Genomic DNA, 14,617 nt, shown 5'->3' with positions numbered 1-14,617 from the left:
CTGAACTGTGAAAATGTGGGGGGGAAAAGTGTTAAATTCGGCAAAGTCTGGATTTTACAGATGAGGAAACAGGCGTGGGGAAGGTAAGTGATGTACTTGAGAATACAGAATGGGTCGGTAGCGGAGTCAGGGTGTGAAGCAGGGTTTAGCTCTCAATCCTGTGTTCTTATTCACTGCTTCACATGAAGTAGGGATACGCAAATTGTAGGCCAGGTACTGTGCAGCCACGGATGGATCATTTGGTGGTACAGTGAACATTCAGAGAAGGTCACTGGCAGGCTGGATTTAGACTCAAGAATGAGATTGTCCTGAGAAGAGGGAAGAAAAATAATGAGGATTTGAAAGTTCCTATAGAGTGTAATTGAGCGTGCTTCCACTCTCCTCCTCAGCTCTCCCTGGGCCTCTTTTCCTCCAAAGTATGTGATTATTCATTCACCTTACCTGCCAGAAATTGTCCATAGTGTCTCAGTCCAGGGTCCTTTGGGATGCCCATTTTTTCAAAGTAACCTCCTTCTGTACATACCTAAAACTTATCAGGGCAGCTGAGGTGATTCTTTACATCTGCAAGGCTAACTCACATGATCTGAGTTACTCTGATTGCCTTTCTGCTCGAGATGAGACCTGTAGACATGTGGTTTTCTAGAGTTCAGTTATTTTACTACTCCGCTGTCAACCACTACTGCATGCCAACATTTATCTGTCTAAAAAAGATAAGCTTTACTGAATTCCTACCTTAAATATGTTGCAGAATAACTTGTTGGTCATTAACAATAAGTGAAATCCAGTGTATATATATCATGTAGTTTATTATTACAGGGATGGCTGTTTGTGGGGGCAGTCCTATCTACCAGAACGTAATGAAATAAACACAGTGCATCATGGTTAGTTACTAACACAGGTGTCATTGAGTGTATCTTACTGCTTTTGTTCTGTGTATCTATTCTTTTTTTTTTTTTTAATGTTTTTTTTTAATTTTATTTATGATAGTCACACAGAGAGAGAGAGAGAAAGAGAGGCAGAGACATAGGCAGAGGGAGAAGCAGGCTCCATGCATCGGCAGCCCGATGTGGGATTCGATCCCGGGTCTCCAGGATCGCGCCCTGGGCCAAAGGCAGGCGCTAAACCGTTGCGCCACCCAGGGATCCCCCTCTGTGTATCTATTCTTTGAAATGTGCCTTGCTTTTAAGAAAAATTTAAGACTTCAAGTGACTACATTTGTTTGATGAAAGAATTTCTTTATAAAGGAGGGCACTCAAAATAGTAATAATAGCTAATATTTATTAACCATTTCCTGTGAGCCAGGCACCACTAAACTTACTTTCTGTGTATTAATGCATTTATTCCCAGAAAGCCATGAAGTATGGTCACATTTCCCCCATTTTGTAAATGAGGGAACTGGGGCCAGAATCTGAAACCAGACAGCTTGTCTGCAGAGCCCACATTCTTACCTGTTAGGGTTCTGTAGTGCTTGTGGACAGTATGTTTACAGTGTTTCTGTTAATAGGGTAGTTCACTTAAAAAACTGGGAAACGGGCAGCCCGGGTGGCTCAGCGGTTTAGTGCCTGCCTTTGGCCCAGGGCCTGATCCTGGAGACCCGGAATTGAGTCCCACATCAGGCTCCCTGCATGTAGCCTGCTTCTTCTCCCTCTGCCTGTGTCTCTGCCTCTCTCTCTCTCTCTGTGTATCTCTCATGAATAAATAAATAAAACCTTTAAAAAAAAAAACAAAAAACTGGGAAACACTATGCCTGTTGTGGAAGATGGTGTGAAATACATAAGTGTAGTTTCATTTTGTTGTTTGTCCAGTGGTAACAGCTCGTGGAGATGGCTTGATTATCCTTCATTTATCACTGAAGTTTTACACTTTGTCAAACTATCACTACTCTAGTTTGCAGGTTTTAAAATGGTGCCATATCATGCGCCTTCTAAAATTTTAATGATAGCTGTATACCCTGGCCTTAAAAGGCTCAGGAACTATTTTAAGTATGTGATTCTAATCTAATTTGGATGAGGATCAAGTAATAATGCTTATAGTGTAGCTATTATCCCTTTTTTGTAATAACTTACTTACTTGTAAAATATTTTAATCACCTACAGATCCAGATTTCATTAAACTTTGACTAAAAAGTGATACAGAAGAGTGATTATTCTGTGTATCAAGTACACCAACAGAACTTAGGAAATTTCAGTCTTCCCTTTTAGACTTACTATGGTTCTTTTTTTTTTTTCTTTACTATGGTTCTTATGAATTAGGTGAACACTTAATAAAACTTCGTTCATTAGAAAGTTGATGAACCAGTGGTACCTTTCCACCATCCTCCCTCTTTAGAACACCTCAAAAAAGTAGGAAATAAGTAAAAATGGCCTCTAAATAGCAAAAACGCATAGTAAATCTCATATACTTTACTTTTAGAAGGCATTTTGGCCCCTTGCCACCTCTTAAATGCATTTTTAGTGGCAGTTAAACTAGATAGGTTAGCCAGCTGCCAGCCAACAGTATATGATTGCAGTAGGACGGGGTGCTTGTGGCCTGGTGTGAATACATAGTGATGGCAGTGTGGCAGGAGGAAAAACAAATACTTAAATTGAACTACACTTAGAAAGCCTGAGCCCACTTAACTCTTGGGACAGATTGGTCTATATACTTTAATTTTCTTTAAGAGTAAGTTCAAACCAGTATCTGTAATTTTTTTTTTTAAAGAAGGAATTATGATACTCAAATTAAAGTGTAAAACATTGGAGAGACTTTCTGTCAGAAGTGATTTGCAAGATTTTTGGTGTATGAAAATGAGATTTTAGGTTATCTTGAGCTATTTGCTTATATAAGATGCTTCTACTTTGGGAAAATTAATTAAATGAAAAAATGTTCCCTAATATCAAAGACCCTGACTGGGACAAAGTTTAAATTATAATACTGTCATTTTAATTAATCTATGTATAGATATGTGTAAGATAAGTATACTTAGCTTTTTTTTTTTTTAATTTTTATTTATTTATGATAGTCACACAGAGAGAGAGGCAGAGACATAGGCAGAGGGAGAAGCAGGCTCCATGCACCGGGAGCCCGATGTGGGATTCGATCCTGGGTCTCCAGGATCGTGCCCTGGGCCAAAGGCAGGCACCAAACTGCTGTGCCACCCAGGGATCCCTACTTAGCTTTTTTTAAGATCAGCTGAGTCATTGTTTAAGGAAACAGGTTCTGGAGTCAGATCTATTTGAACATCACTGTGTGTATTCTGTTAGTTATGTGGCTGTGAACAAAATACCTCTTGAGCCTTAGTCTCCTCATATATTCATAAATACTTCCTTAGCAACTGCTGTACTTGGTGCACTATTTTGGGAGTTCGGGATACACTTAGAGTGTCAAAAAAAATCCTGTCCTCATGGAACTTCCATTCTAGCTAGAAGAGACAAAAGGAGAACATTAATAACACCTATGTTCTAGAGGTGTATTTTTTTTTTTAAGATAAAGTTTTCTCTAATGTGTGTAATCAATTTGGGCAGCTTATTTTTAGTGTTTGATTCTTGTGACTAGTTTTGCATCAGGATAAAATGAAGTTTGTTGAGCATATTGGTTACCTCAGACATTGATAACTAGTAATAATTTTTCATCGGTGATGTTGAATACATTAATTTTCTCTGGTATCATTGAGAGGCACAGAGGAATAGAGGAATGGAATTCATCTCATTGATATATGTTCTTTGCTTTCCTTTCCAACAGCCCCCAAAAAAGACTTCTAAAAGAGAAAAACCTAAGCAGAAAGCCACTTCTAAGAGTAAGAAAACTGTCAAGAGTGCTAATGTTAAGAAGGCAGATAGCAGCACCACCAAGAAAAATCAGAACAGTTCCAAAAAAGGTATGTCAGACATGGCGTGTCCGCAGCAACCTGGGAGGTATGACTCCTACGCTAGAGCACTTTAGTAGGAGTGTGTGTGGAAACAGAGAAACTGCAAAGAAAATGGGCTGGGGGAAGGAGGGAGTGGTGTTGTGTAGTGTCTTATAGTTAAAAATTTTCACAATTGACAAAAATTTCCATGCATATTATGTACATAGCTTACAGAGTGGTGATGTGTAGTTGGACCTGATACCTCTCTGAGAATCTCATGAATGCTTATCTTCTCTTAGAAAGTGAATCCGAGGATAGTTCAGATGATGAACCTTTAATTAAAAAATTAAAGAAACCTCCTACAGATGAAGAGTTAAAGGAAACCGTGAAGAAACTATTGGCTAGTGCCAACTTGGAGGAAGTCACAATGAAGCAGATTTGCAAGGAGGTAACTGGACAAATACTTGCATCGTTTTGCTTTTATTTGAAAAATTCACTTGGCCTTTAGTTCAAAGCAAGATTCTTAAGTGCATTCATTCACTGAATAAATGTCTGCTAAACTGTTATATGCCAGCCATTCTTATAGGTGCTGGGATACTGTGCGTTAAATAAATGAGTCAAAGCCTCTGCCCTATTGAAGTTACTTCATAAATAACAGTAGCATGTGTACAGTGAATAAAGTTAAAGTTATACATTACAAACTGCAGAGAAAACTATTGATGCATCCTTAGATTATGTTAAAGAAGCAGAATCTTAGGCTCCGGCTGACTTAGTTGGAGGAGTATGTGACTCTTGATCCTCGTGGTCATGAATTCGAGCCCCACATTGAGTGTAGAGATTAAGATTACTAAATAAATACTTTAAGAAAACAGACTCTCCTGAACCCCTTTGTTTTCAGCATTACTGTTCTAATAGGATGGTATAGATCAGGTTTTTAGCCCAGACTTCTATGAAGTTAGTTTCTGATACTCAGAAATTAAAATGACCTAGTCTTGAATAGGATTCCATAGAGATTCCATACCCTAGATCCAGATTGGGAGATTTTAGAATCTAGTTTCTCATGGTAAAGCCAAATTAAAATTTCAAATGTACTAAACATGAAATATTCTATGCTTTTTTGAGACCTTGATAATTGTTTTGTTTATTCATTTAGCATTCACTGAGCCTTTACTGTGTACCAGGCACTGGGATAGATTTGGGGGTAAAGCTGGGGAATCCATTCCTTAGCTGTCAGGGGCTAACCATCAGGTGAGATAGGAGGAAATGGCTGGTGCATTGAGTTGGGGACAGGTGGTGGGGGCTGGGCTGGAAGAGTGCAGAAGGGGCAACAGGACCACAGGAGGAGCCACACCAGTGTGGGCCCAGGAGGAGGGAAGGGATCCTAGAACATCAGCTGTGCCATATAGTCGAGCAGTGTGGACACATGTGCGTAAAAGAGGACAGGACTGCAAGGAATAGTGACTAGTTTAATTTGGCTGAAGACTACAGTAGGAAGGAAGTTGCATAAGAGTCAGGGAAGAAAAGGAAAAGTTTTGTAGAACTCCTATATGCCTTGTTGCAGAGCTGTTTTTTCCCTCAAACTAATGGGAGAATTGGGAGGCTTGTTGGGATATTGAGAGCTGATCAGGGGCACATATAGTCTGATTTTTAAGTTGCTCCAGACACATCGAGAAGGACAGAATGAAGAATGGGATGAGAGGCAAGAAACCCAAGTTTGTCATATCAAAGTTACATGGTGACCGTAATCCAAGTCAGAAATCAGCCTGGTCAGAGATTGCTCCATGTAAGTGTTAGGACATAGCTGCATTAACCATTGAGGGAAGAGAATAGAGGGTACACTGTGAGAAAAGAGGAGTTTTGTTCTCAACATTATGAGATGAAGTGCTTGGAGCATCTAGTGGGAGACACTGTGACCACTGTAATTCTCGCATGGTAGGAGAGAAAGCCAGCCTGGGCTACTGCTGGGTGTTCAGTCCAGGAGTCTAGAGGCTGGAGATAGAGGGGGAGAAAAGCAAAGGTCAGAGAGTCCTGGAGATCATTAATATCAGAGTTAAGAAGTGATTCCTACAAAATACAAAAAATCATAGAGGTGTTATCAAAGCCAAGACAGAGAGGAAACCGTTTCCAGAAGGAGAAGGGTAGTGCAAGTTGAGAGGTCATGACCTTCCATGGGCAAGGACTACAGAGAGAGCAGTTCAGGGTGGGGGATAGAAATGCCCCGTAAACATGAAAACACACTTTCCCTACTCATGAGGAAGATAAAAATTGAATTATTTTTGCTTATTAGCTTGATAAAAATGAAGAGTTTCCATGCTTGGCAAGTGTAGAGGGAGATGTATTTGTGCTTAAAGTTGTAACAGCTTTGGAGAACAATTAAGAAGTATCTTAACATTTAAATTGCAAATGCCATTTAACCTAGCAATTCCATTTCTAGGTCTCTGTGCTAAAGACAGAGTCACATCTGCACAAAGTGATTACAGTAATGTTCAGCATGTCTGTAATGTTGAAAAATCACAAGCTAACTGGCCATCAATAGGGAAATGTTTAAACTGGTACATCTATTTTTGGAATGCTATGTAGCAGTTCAAAAGAACATGGAAAAACCTTCCAGGTATTGTCACCTTTTTAAACGTACAGCGTATTTCCCCATCTATGTAAATACAGAAAGACTATACCATCATTGATACGTTTCTGTGTTTGTGTAAAAAGTCAGTTTTCAAGCCTGGAAGAATACAGCGTGAACTAGAAACTGGTGTCCTCTGAGGGCAAGGACAAGGGACGGGGGGTTAGTTCTGGGCCTTTGGTTTTCGTGAGCATGCTTGTGATTTTTTAAGGGGGTTATGAACATGGAGCGGTCAGGTGGGAAGGACTTGGAAATTCTTGTTTTGGACTTGGTGTGCGGGAGGGAACTGTTCCCAGGGAGCCATCTCGAGGATGGTAACTGCTAGGATTACTGACCCTTGGATTGAGAATGAATAGTGAGGAAAGTGAATAAATTAAAGCTGCTGGGGCAGCCCAGGTGACTCAGCGGTTTAGCGCCTTCAGCCCAGGGCCTGATCCTGGGGTCCCGGGATTGAGTCCCGCATGGGGCTTCCTGCATGGAGCCTGCTTCATCCCTCCGCCTGTGTCTCTATTCCCCCCCCCCCCCCCGTGTCTCTCATGAATAAATAAATAAATAATCTTAAAAAAAAATTTAAAGCTGCTGTTTTAAACAGCTTTTTTGGAAGGAAAATAGTAGCCACATGGAGGGTGGGTATACAGGCTGATGAAAGACTAGGATGGTCGGGGAGAGAAAGCACACGTGTGTGTTAGGCTTGGGGCCTGCGCTGGGCAAGGAGCGGGACGGTGGAGGAGAGTTCAGGAAGGTCAAGGAAATGGGGGGTATTGGTGGATCCAGATACAAACAAGCTGGAGGGAAGAATTGTGTCAGCAGAAGGAATGCATAACAGTGGCTTCCTGGCCAGAGCAAGGAGGAGGAAAGGCTGAAAATGCCCTTGGTAGGAACAAAGGAGGGACTGCTGGCGAGGCTCTGGCATTGGATGCCATGAACCTCAAATGGGACCAGTCTTTTAAAAGTTCTATTTTCCCACAGCAGTCTTTTCTCTGGACTGACCCTAGAAAAGTTGGTAGTTAGACCAGTTCAGGGTTAGGAGTTTTGCAGAGAAAGAACAGAGGCGAGCAATTGCAGTGATGTGAGTGATTGACCGTCTGTAGGAACTGGGGGACTGCCGCCAGCGGGCCAAATCCGTCATCCCATCGGCTTTTTTGTAAATAGTTGAATGTGACAACCACATCCATTCATTCTAGCGTGGTCTGTGGCAGCTTTCATGCTACAATGGCGTAGTTGAGTGGTTGCAACAGATACTGTGTTTCTGGAAAAGCCAAAGCCATTTAGTCTGGCCCTTGACTAAGAAAGTTTGCCTACCTTCCCTGTACCTCAGGAGTGAAGCCTGCAGGTGTGGATGGAGTCTGGGTGAAGTCAAGCAGCAGGGAGCCAGTTGACAGAGAGACAGACATTCAGAAAAGCTGTAGGAGTAGAACTTGAGAGCTGAGAGCACTGGCTCTCAGGGATTTAACCTTGGGGAGGGGATTGGGTGTTGGAGTAGAGGCTGAAGTTCACTAGAGTTCAAGTAGTGTTGGAGGATGCAGCAGGACAAAGTACAAAGTCTCTGCGAGACACTGACAGGTAACCTGCCAGTGTAAAGAACTGAGTCCCCTTACCTAAGATCTGTGCGTGTAGGTGTTTAACTCACCATGTCTATTACTTCAGCTGATAGTCCCAAGAGCCTATATCACACAGAACGTGTGAACACTAGTCTGTTTTCTGCCCGTTGCTGTAGTTCTCTGGTGAGCCAGAGCACTGCTCAGGCGCATGTGTGTTCCTACACAGCAGCCATTTCTTCTTTATCCAAAGGTAAAGACTATCACTGGAATTTTAAATCTGCTTTTTATCTGTTTCTTTTTCACTATAGGTATATGAAAATTATCCTGCTTATGATTTAACTGAAAGAAAAGATTTCATAAAAACAACCGTGAAAGAGGTAAATATGGCCACCTTTTCTAATTTCGATCAACTTGAACATCTTAAGACAAAGGAATTATGTGTATCAAATACTGCATATTTTTTTAAATATCACTAGATCACATTTGACCCTCACATTTTCTCAATAGATGGGGGAAATATTTTTCTTTACCACGGTAAAGCTTAAAAATACAGACTGATCGGTAGTGACAAAACCTGACCTCAGGCTCGCAGTGTATGTGGGCAGCCAAGTGCATCACAGACTCTCAACTACTTGAGTGCAATTGCTGTCCAACAAAGGCAGAAGATCAACAGTAGCTATAGTTTTATGTTGGTCCCAACAGACATCCCAAGGTCACGGTGGTAAAACAGAGGTTTAACAGTTTGGGGGAGGTTATGATTTTTGTGTGCCTAATGTATTGTGGGTACAGGAAAATAATGTTTCTCTCTCATTGCAGCTGATTTCTTGAGGCAGTGGAGACAGAGGACTTGTCCCATGGACGTAAAGATCTGATTTATACCATTATACCAGCAAAGAGAATGTATTTCCTTTTCTAAATCCCTGCAAGCATTGTGTTGGTACAACTTACTGCTGATCTTTTTATCTTGAGTGTTATGTAATTTGAGTTTGTTGTTTTAAATTGCATTTCTATGCAGTTTTAGTTTAAAATTTTGCATGGCAGTCACTGTTCCTTGCTTTTATAGTTGTATTTTGTACATTTTGGATTTCTTTATATGAGATCGTAGATTCTCGAACTGTTGTAGTTTTTAGCGCGCTTAGTATTCGCTTCAGACATACTTTTAATCAAGTAGAATAAACTATTACTGACATTTATACATGCAGAGACTATGGCAGTATTTAGTATATGAAATATTTTGAATACACATCTGTCAGTGGCGGTGTGTTCATCATATTAAAAATATACAGGCTTCAGCTATCCAGATGATTAAATTGGAAATTTTCTGCTGCATGTGTATATATGTCAAATTGTCAGCATGACAAAAGTGACAGATGTTATTTTTGTATTTTTAAAAACAAATTTGTTGTATATAAAGTTTTTTTATTTCTTTTGTGCAGATCAATTTTTAAACTCCTCTAGGTAGGTATCTTTACAGTTAAACTTTGAAATGTCAGTGTTCGGCCAGATGGTATGACGGAGCAGTGAAAGTCAGAATTCAGTGGAGAAAACACTGAAGGAACAGATCGTTCTCTGCTTTGCCTCAGAAGTGTCATCAATTTGTAGTTTTAGTGTTAACTCTGCAAGTGTCTGTAGATACATTTTATATTAAGGATCAACCAAATCAATACATCAGAACTTCAAAATTTGGGGACAGGGTGGAATCAATTAAGTACAAGCACATTTGGCATATAATAAATGAACTGATTTTTAACTGCTTTTGCCCATCCATATAAAATGCTGATATTTACCGGAAAGGGGGCCACCTCTATGATTATGATAAATGTACTGAGTATAACGCTAGAAGACAATGTGTAGGCAATAGTGGGTATCTCCGACAAAGTATTTCTCAGAAGTGGTAAAAAGACTTATTTTTAACATTAAAGAAATTTAATGTATTTGTGGAATCAGGGCTTTTGGGTTTAAATTTTGGCCAATCAGGATTCTAGGTGATCCAACATGCAGACCACTCCTGAATGAGACTGTTTAATCTTTTAAATTGTCTTAATCAGTTTATTAAATCTCAATTTTAAAATAAAACCTGCTACTTAACAATTAGGCCTTTGATAAATCAGTTGAGTGATTAAATAAAAAATCCATCAGTAGAACCAGAAAGATAAAAATATGTGTTGACTGTTAGGTATTTTAACAGGTTTGACTTGTTTCTTGATAAATACAAATGAATGGCGTAAACAACTAAATGAAACCTAAGAATTGGCCTTTGATTTTAAATATTTAATTTGTTCCTATAAACCTTGTCAATAAAAATAATAAATCCATGCTCGTCTCTTGCATCAATTTTTTTTTTTTTAAGATTTTATTTATTTATTCATGAGAGACACACACAGAGAGGCAGAGACACAGGCAGAAGGAGAAGCAGGCTCCATGCAGAGAGCCTGATGTGGGACTTGATCCCGGGTCTGCAGGATCACACCCTGGACTGAAGGAGGCGCTTAAACCGCTGAGCCACCGGGCTGCCCTTGCATCAATGTTTTATGGTTTCTGTGGCATTTCCCCTCTCGCTGAGGATTATGTCCCCCCTTCCTGAGGATTTCAGAACAGGGAGTTTTAGGTAGATTTAGCCCCACCGATGACCCATTTAATTTGGAGTGCTCCTCAGGGATAACGAACCATTACTGTGGAGAAATCACAAAGGAAAACTGGGAAGTGATCTCAAAAATGGTAGGTTATTATTTTGTGATCATTTACTTGAAAGAGGGTAAGCAGTAAAACCTAGGAGTAGAAAAGTCTACAGAAGGTTTGGAGGAGAGGGGACTGGTACCTAGAACGAGTGTTCATCACCACAGTGCACAGTGTATTTGAAAAACAAGTCTAGTTTTTATTAAGCAGTTTTACACAACCAGCTCTTCACAATCTGCAGTTAAAACACTGTGTATTCACTGCTATTCAATTACAAAGTCTTCAAACAGTGAAAAACATATTCAAAGAAACTCAAGAATAAAAGTACCGTGGTTCCCTAAAGAACAAAAAATCAAATGATGTCACTTGAGACGAGATCTTTTACATACACATTTACTGTACTTGAGCTAACTAGGTTTTCCCATAGTTTGCTGGTAGCACAGTATAAGTTTAAGTGCCCAGAGACTAAAGAATTGTGAACCATTTCAAACTTAAAATACTTTGCATTTTTCACTAAACACATGCTATTTAAACATTTTAATACATAGCATTTTAAAGCTGAATGCTTCCCAATCAGTACCAATGAGTCTTAATCTGATAATCTCAACATTTTCCTGCATTAACCCAACTTTGAAACCAATTTACTGCTGTTCACTTTTCTGTATTTGCATCATACTTTGATGGAGAGGGATGTGTCTAAATGGTGTTCTACAGTTTGCATAAAATAACTTTCTACTTACAAGGTGACTTTAAAGATACTTTGCAAAATATTAGGTATTTTTAAAATTTAAAGTCCTTTTGAGTCCCTTTTTGAAGCAGACTGACAGAACTGTTCAGACTTTTTAAAACAAAAGCATTTAAGTTTTACCATTCACTTTTCTAACTTCTTGGCAAGATAATAAGCATCCTGAAGACCCTGAAACCAGTGTTTATTTTGTCATGAGTGATAAAAGGGAAAAAGTAAGTATCTGCCATGTTCTCAGGCTTTTAAGATATGGCTTTACATGTGTAATATTTATTAGGATATCACATTTTTCTGCAGTTTTCCAGTGGACCTGCCTATGGAATACTGAAAACATAATGCTGTAAAAAATATTCCTAGAGTTTGAATCAGTTATTTTAAAAAGCGGCAGTAGAAGGAGTTTCTTATTAAAGTATTCTGACAAGAAAGATCTTTTTGCTCTAGTGGTTGCCAAAATTAAGGCTATTTGAAGTGTGCCATCCACCCAAATTTGGCCCTTAGAAAAATAGCCATATTCTAAATGGTCTAAAGTATGAAGTCTATACTATAATCTCTAACCCATTCTAAATGATAGAATATACCTGCGCTGTTTAAGGAGTTGAAAATTTTGCTGATTTGCCAATGAGTGCACCAATCTAAAACCTCGTGTCGCAAAAGATACCTGAATTTAAATTTCTTTTGAATAACCCAATGGAAAGAAATATGTACAATATAAAATAGTCTAGAAGTTTCATTTACTTTTAACTGAAGAGTTTGTGCTGTATCTGAAAAGGAAAGATTTCTATCTAAATTTTAAGTAAAAGCTCAATATTGGAGCTATATAAAAGTCTTAAGGCTCATTGGCAAAGATACTGATAAACTGTCACAGAAGAAAAATACATGGCTTTGTCTGGATTTTTAATGATTGCTACTTGGTTTCTCAATGTTTGAAAACTGATGAGCCCAATAAAATGTGCAATTTAAAGGGAGTCTCCAACCATGGAAGAAATCCTATTGAAAATCTTAAGGTTCTATGCTGCCTTATTCTGAAATACAGAAAACTTAGCCCTACTCAACCTGTGGAAATTAAATATAAGTGCTGCAAGAGGATTCTTGGGGCTAATGCTCTCAGAGGTTCGTTTAGTTTGATTTTATGCAAGTGAGGTTTTACACGTGTTTCAGACTTTTTACCATTTGGGGCAACAGAAGAAAGCAGGGTCCAAACAAATGTATTCAAAACGCTGCAATCTTGCTTGCTTCTCGAACACCACTCAAATATGCCCCTGTGACAGTTTGTGGGAAATGCCTGTTTGTTGCCTGTAAGAAATAATTGCATATCTTGAGGTCACGTGTAAGGAACTCCGATGGTAATCATAGATAATACAAGCTACGCTTTCTCCGGTCCTCAAAGTTCGATGGCACTCCTGTGCTCATATGAACACTCCTCACCCGTCCCTGCACCTGCCGTCCTCTGGTCACCCCCCCCCCCCATGCTTCACCACCTCATTCCGCGACTTTCTCTACAGTCCTGGGAAGTCCTGTGTGGCAATCCGTAGGATGTTCCCTCTGTACCCTGCGCTGGAACTAAGAACAGTGAAGGAGCCCTGGGCCCTGCCCCCCATCAGCGTAATCAGCCTCGCTGTTAGGATCGTGCTGAGAGGGGCACGGAGCACCAGCCAAGTCCTCCACCTTGGGGGTTGTGCCAGACGGCTGGACCCGAAGGACAGCTGGGTCACTGAGCACGCAGGGGAGGACGGTCGATGGAAAGCCCGCTTTGCAGGGGGTTCCAGCCGGAACAGAACCAGCCCTCCACGACCGGAGAGAGCCTGATCTGCGGCTGGGGGGTGGGGGCACGGTGAGCAGGTCTGGGCCGGAGCTGAAGTGGAGGTGAGCAGACCCCAGGGGGGGAAGCACCCCGTGGACGGAGGTGTGAACAGAGGTGTGTGCCACGTCAGGGGGCGTGGAGGGAAAAGAGCCAGGGCCAAAGACTTCAGGAACAGGGGAGTGAAGAGGGGGCAAGGATCCAAGGACTAGGAGGGGTCTAAGGGAGTTTCGGTAACTGCAGTGACAACCGTGCCACAGGAGCCTCCGCCGCTCGGGAAGCGGAGGACGTGGCTGGCTGCACAGGCATGCTCTGCGCCCACAAAGCCGGCTCTCTGCAGGCCAAGGACGAATCAAAGACAGCGGTTTTTAAAGGATGTTCTTTTGTAATCATCCAAAAATCAGGAAGAGGAAAGATAACACCCAACTCCGTTCTCAACGACACTCAGACACTCGTATGAGGTCTGAAGCTAACCTACCACGCACGACAGCGCCGAGAACTCGCTTCACTCTACGTTACGAAGAGCACCCGGGTCCCTCACCAGGTCCCCCATGGCCACTGCCATGACCCACCGGGGATCTGAGGCAGAGGCAAGGTCGAGGCACCGAGCAAGATGCAGATTAAGTCACGTCCTCATAACGAAGAGCAAGGCTTCCGGCTCCCGGGGTGTCGGGAGCTGCCACCAAGCAAAGAGAAACTACATGTTCCCAGAGGAAAGAGCTATAGATACCCTGAGGTAGGGGGATCCAGCCGTCGGCAGGCTTACCGGAGCTTTCGGGAGGCTTTATAAAAATGCCTCACTCAAATCTAAGCAGATAATCAAGGACGGGATATTTGGACACGTGGGAGGCTGACGCTACAGGAACTCTGAGGAGTCATGAAGCAAGAGGAGGATGCTACCAAAAGAATAATCCAAGGACAAGAAAGTGCTCATAAGCACAAAATTTCCAAGAGTGGGAATGTGAATCTCCCCCCAACACCATAGGATAAGGAGAGAGAGAGGAGTAACAACAAAGAAAAGAAAGATCCTCAGTTCAGGAGTTCCAATATGTGGAACAGAAGACTAGAAATAAGAGGAAAAAGTGGGGAGAAAATGATCAAAAGTGAAAAAAATCAAGGACTGAAAGCATATAAGCATCTAGATTACAAGCAAGTGAAAACAGGCACAGAAAAAAATTAGTGATCAAAACAGCAAAAACATTTCTCAACAGAAATTTTTTTAAAAGGCCACTTTAGGACAGCTATTAGCAAAAACCAGAAAATTGGTGGGGCATGTGGGTGGCTCAGCCGGATGGGCGTCCGACTTCTGACCTCAGCTGAGTTCATGACCTCAGGGTCGTGGGATCGAGTCCCACGTCAGGTTCCCCCACTCATCTCAGAGTCTTCTTCAGATGGTCTCTCCTCCCCC

At 41.1% G+C, this 14,617-nt stretch overlaps 2 protein-coding genes across 5 annotated transcripts in view; one reads left to right on the top strand and one right to left on the bottom strand.

The window, feature by feature from the left end:
• Positions 1-10,305, top strand: part of DEK (DEK proto-oncogene) — a 31,041-nt gene extending 20,736 nt beyond the window's left edge. For 2 of the 3 annotated variants that reach the window (XR_007408381.1, XR_003135202.3), the window contains exons 8-12: positions 3,721-3,856; positions 4,126-4,274; positions 6,261-6,437; positions 8,299-8,367; positions 8,807-10,305. Coding sequence is in view for 1 of the 3 variants with exons in the window: in XM_025443711.3 (XP_025299496.1) it covers positions 3,721-3,856; positions 4,126-4,274; positions 8,299-8,367; positions 8,807-8,818 (366 nt within the window). In the remaining 2 variants the exon portion in view is untranslated. The remainder of the gene's footprint in view (positions 1-3,720; positions 3,857-4,125; positions 4,275-6,260; positions 6,438-8,298; positions 8,368-8,806) is intronic. The other variant, XM_025443711.3, reaches the window with a different exon arrangement.
• Positions 10,306-10,844: 539 nt separating this feature from the next.
• The window catches only part of KDM1B (lysine demethylase 1B), a 60,096-nt gene continuing 56,323 nt past the window's right edge, over positions 10,845-14,617 (bottom strand). For both annotated transcript variants that reach the window (XM_025443722.3, XM_025443730.3), the window contains exon 21: positions 10,845-12,704. In XM_025443722.3, coding sequence (XP_025299507.1) covers positions 12,621-12,704 — 84 coding nt within the window. In that variant the 3' untranslated portion in view covers positions 10,845-12,620. The remainder of the gene's footprint in view (positions 12,705-14,617) is intronic.

This window comes from Canis lupus, chromosome 35 (assembly GCF_003254725.2).
Source record: "Canis lupus dingo isolate Sandy chromosome 35, ASM325472v2, whole genome shotgun sequence".
Lineage (NCBI taxonomy): Eukaryota > Metazoa > Chordata > Mammalia > Carnivora > Canidae > Canis > Canis lupus.
Note: the sequence above shows the minus strand (reverse complement) of the source record. Positions and strands in the feature narration are given on the sequence as shown.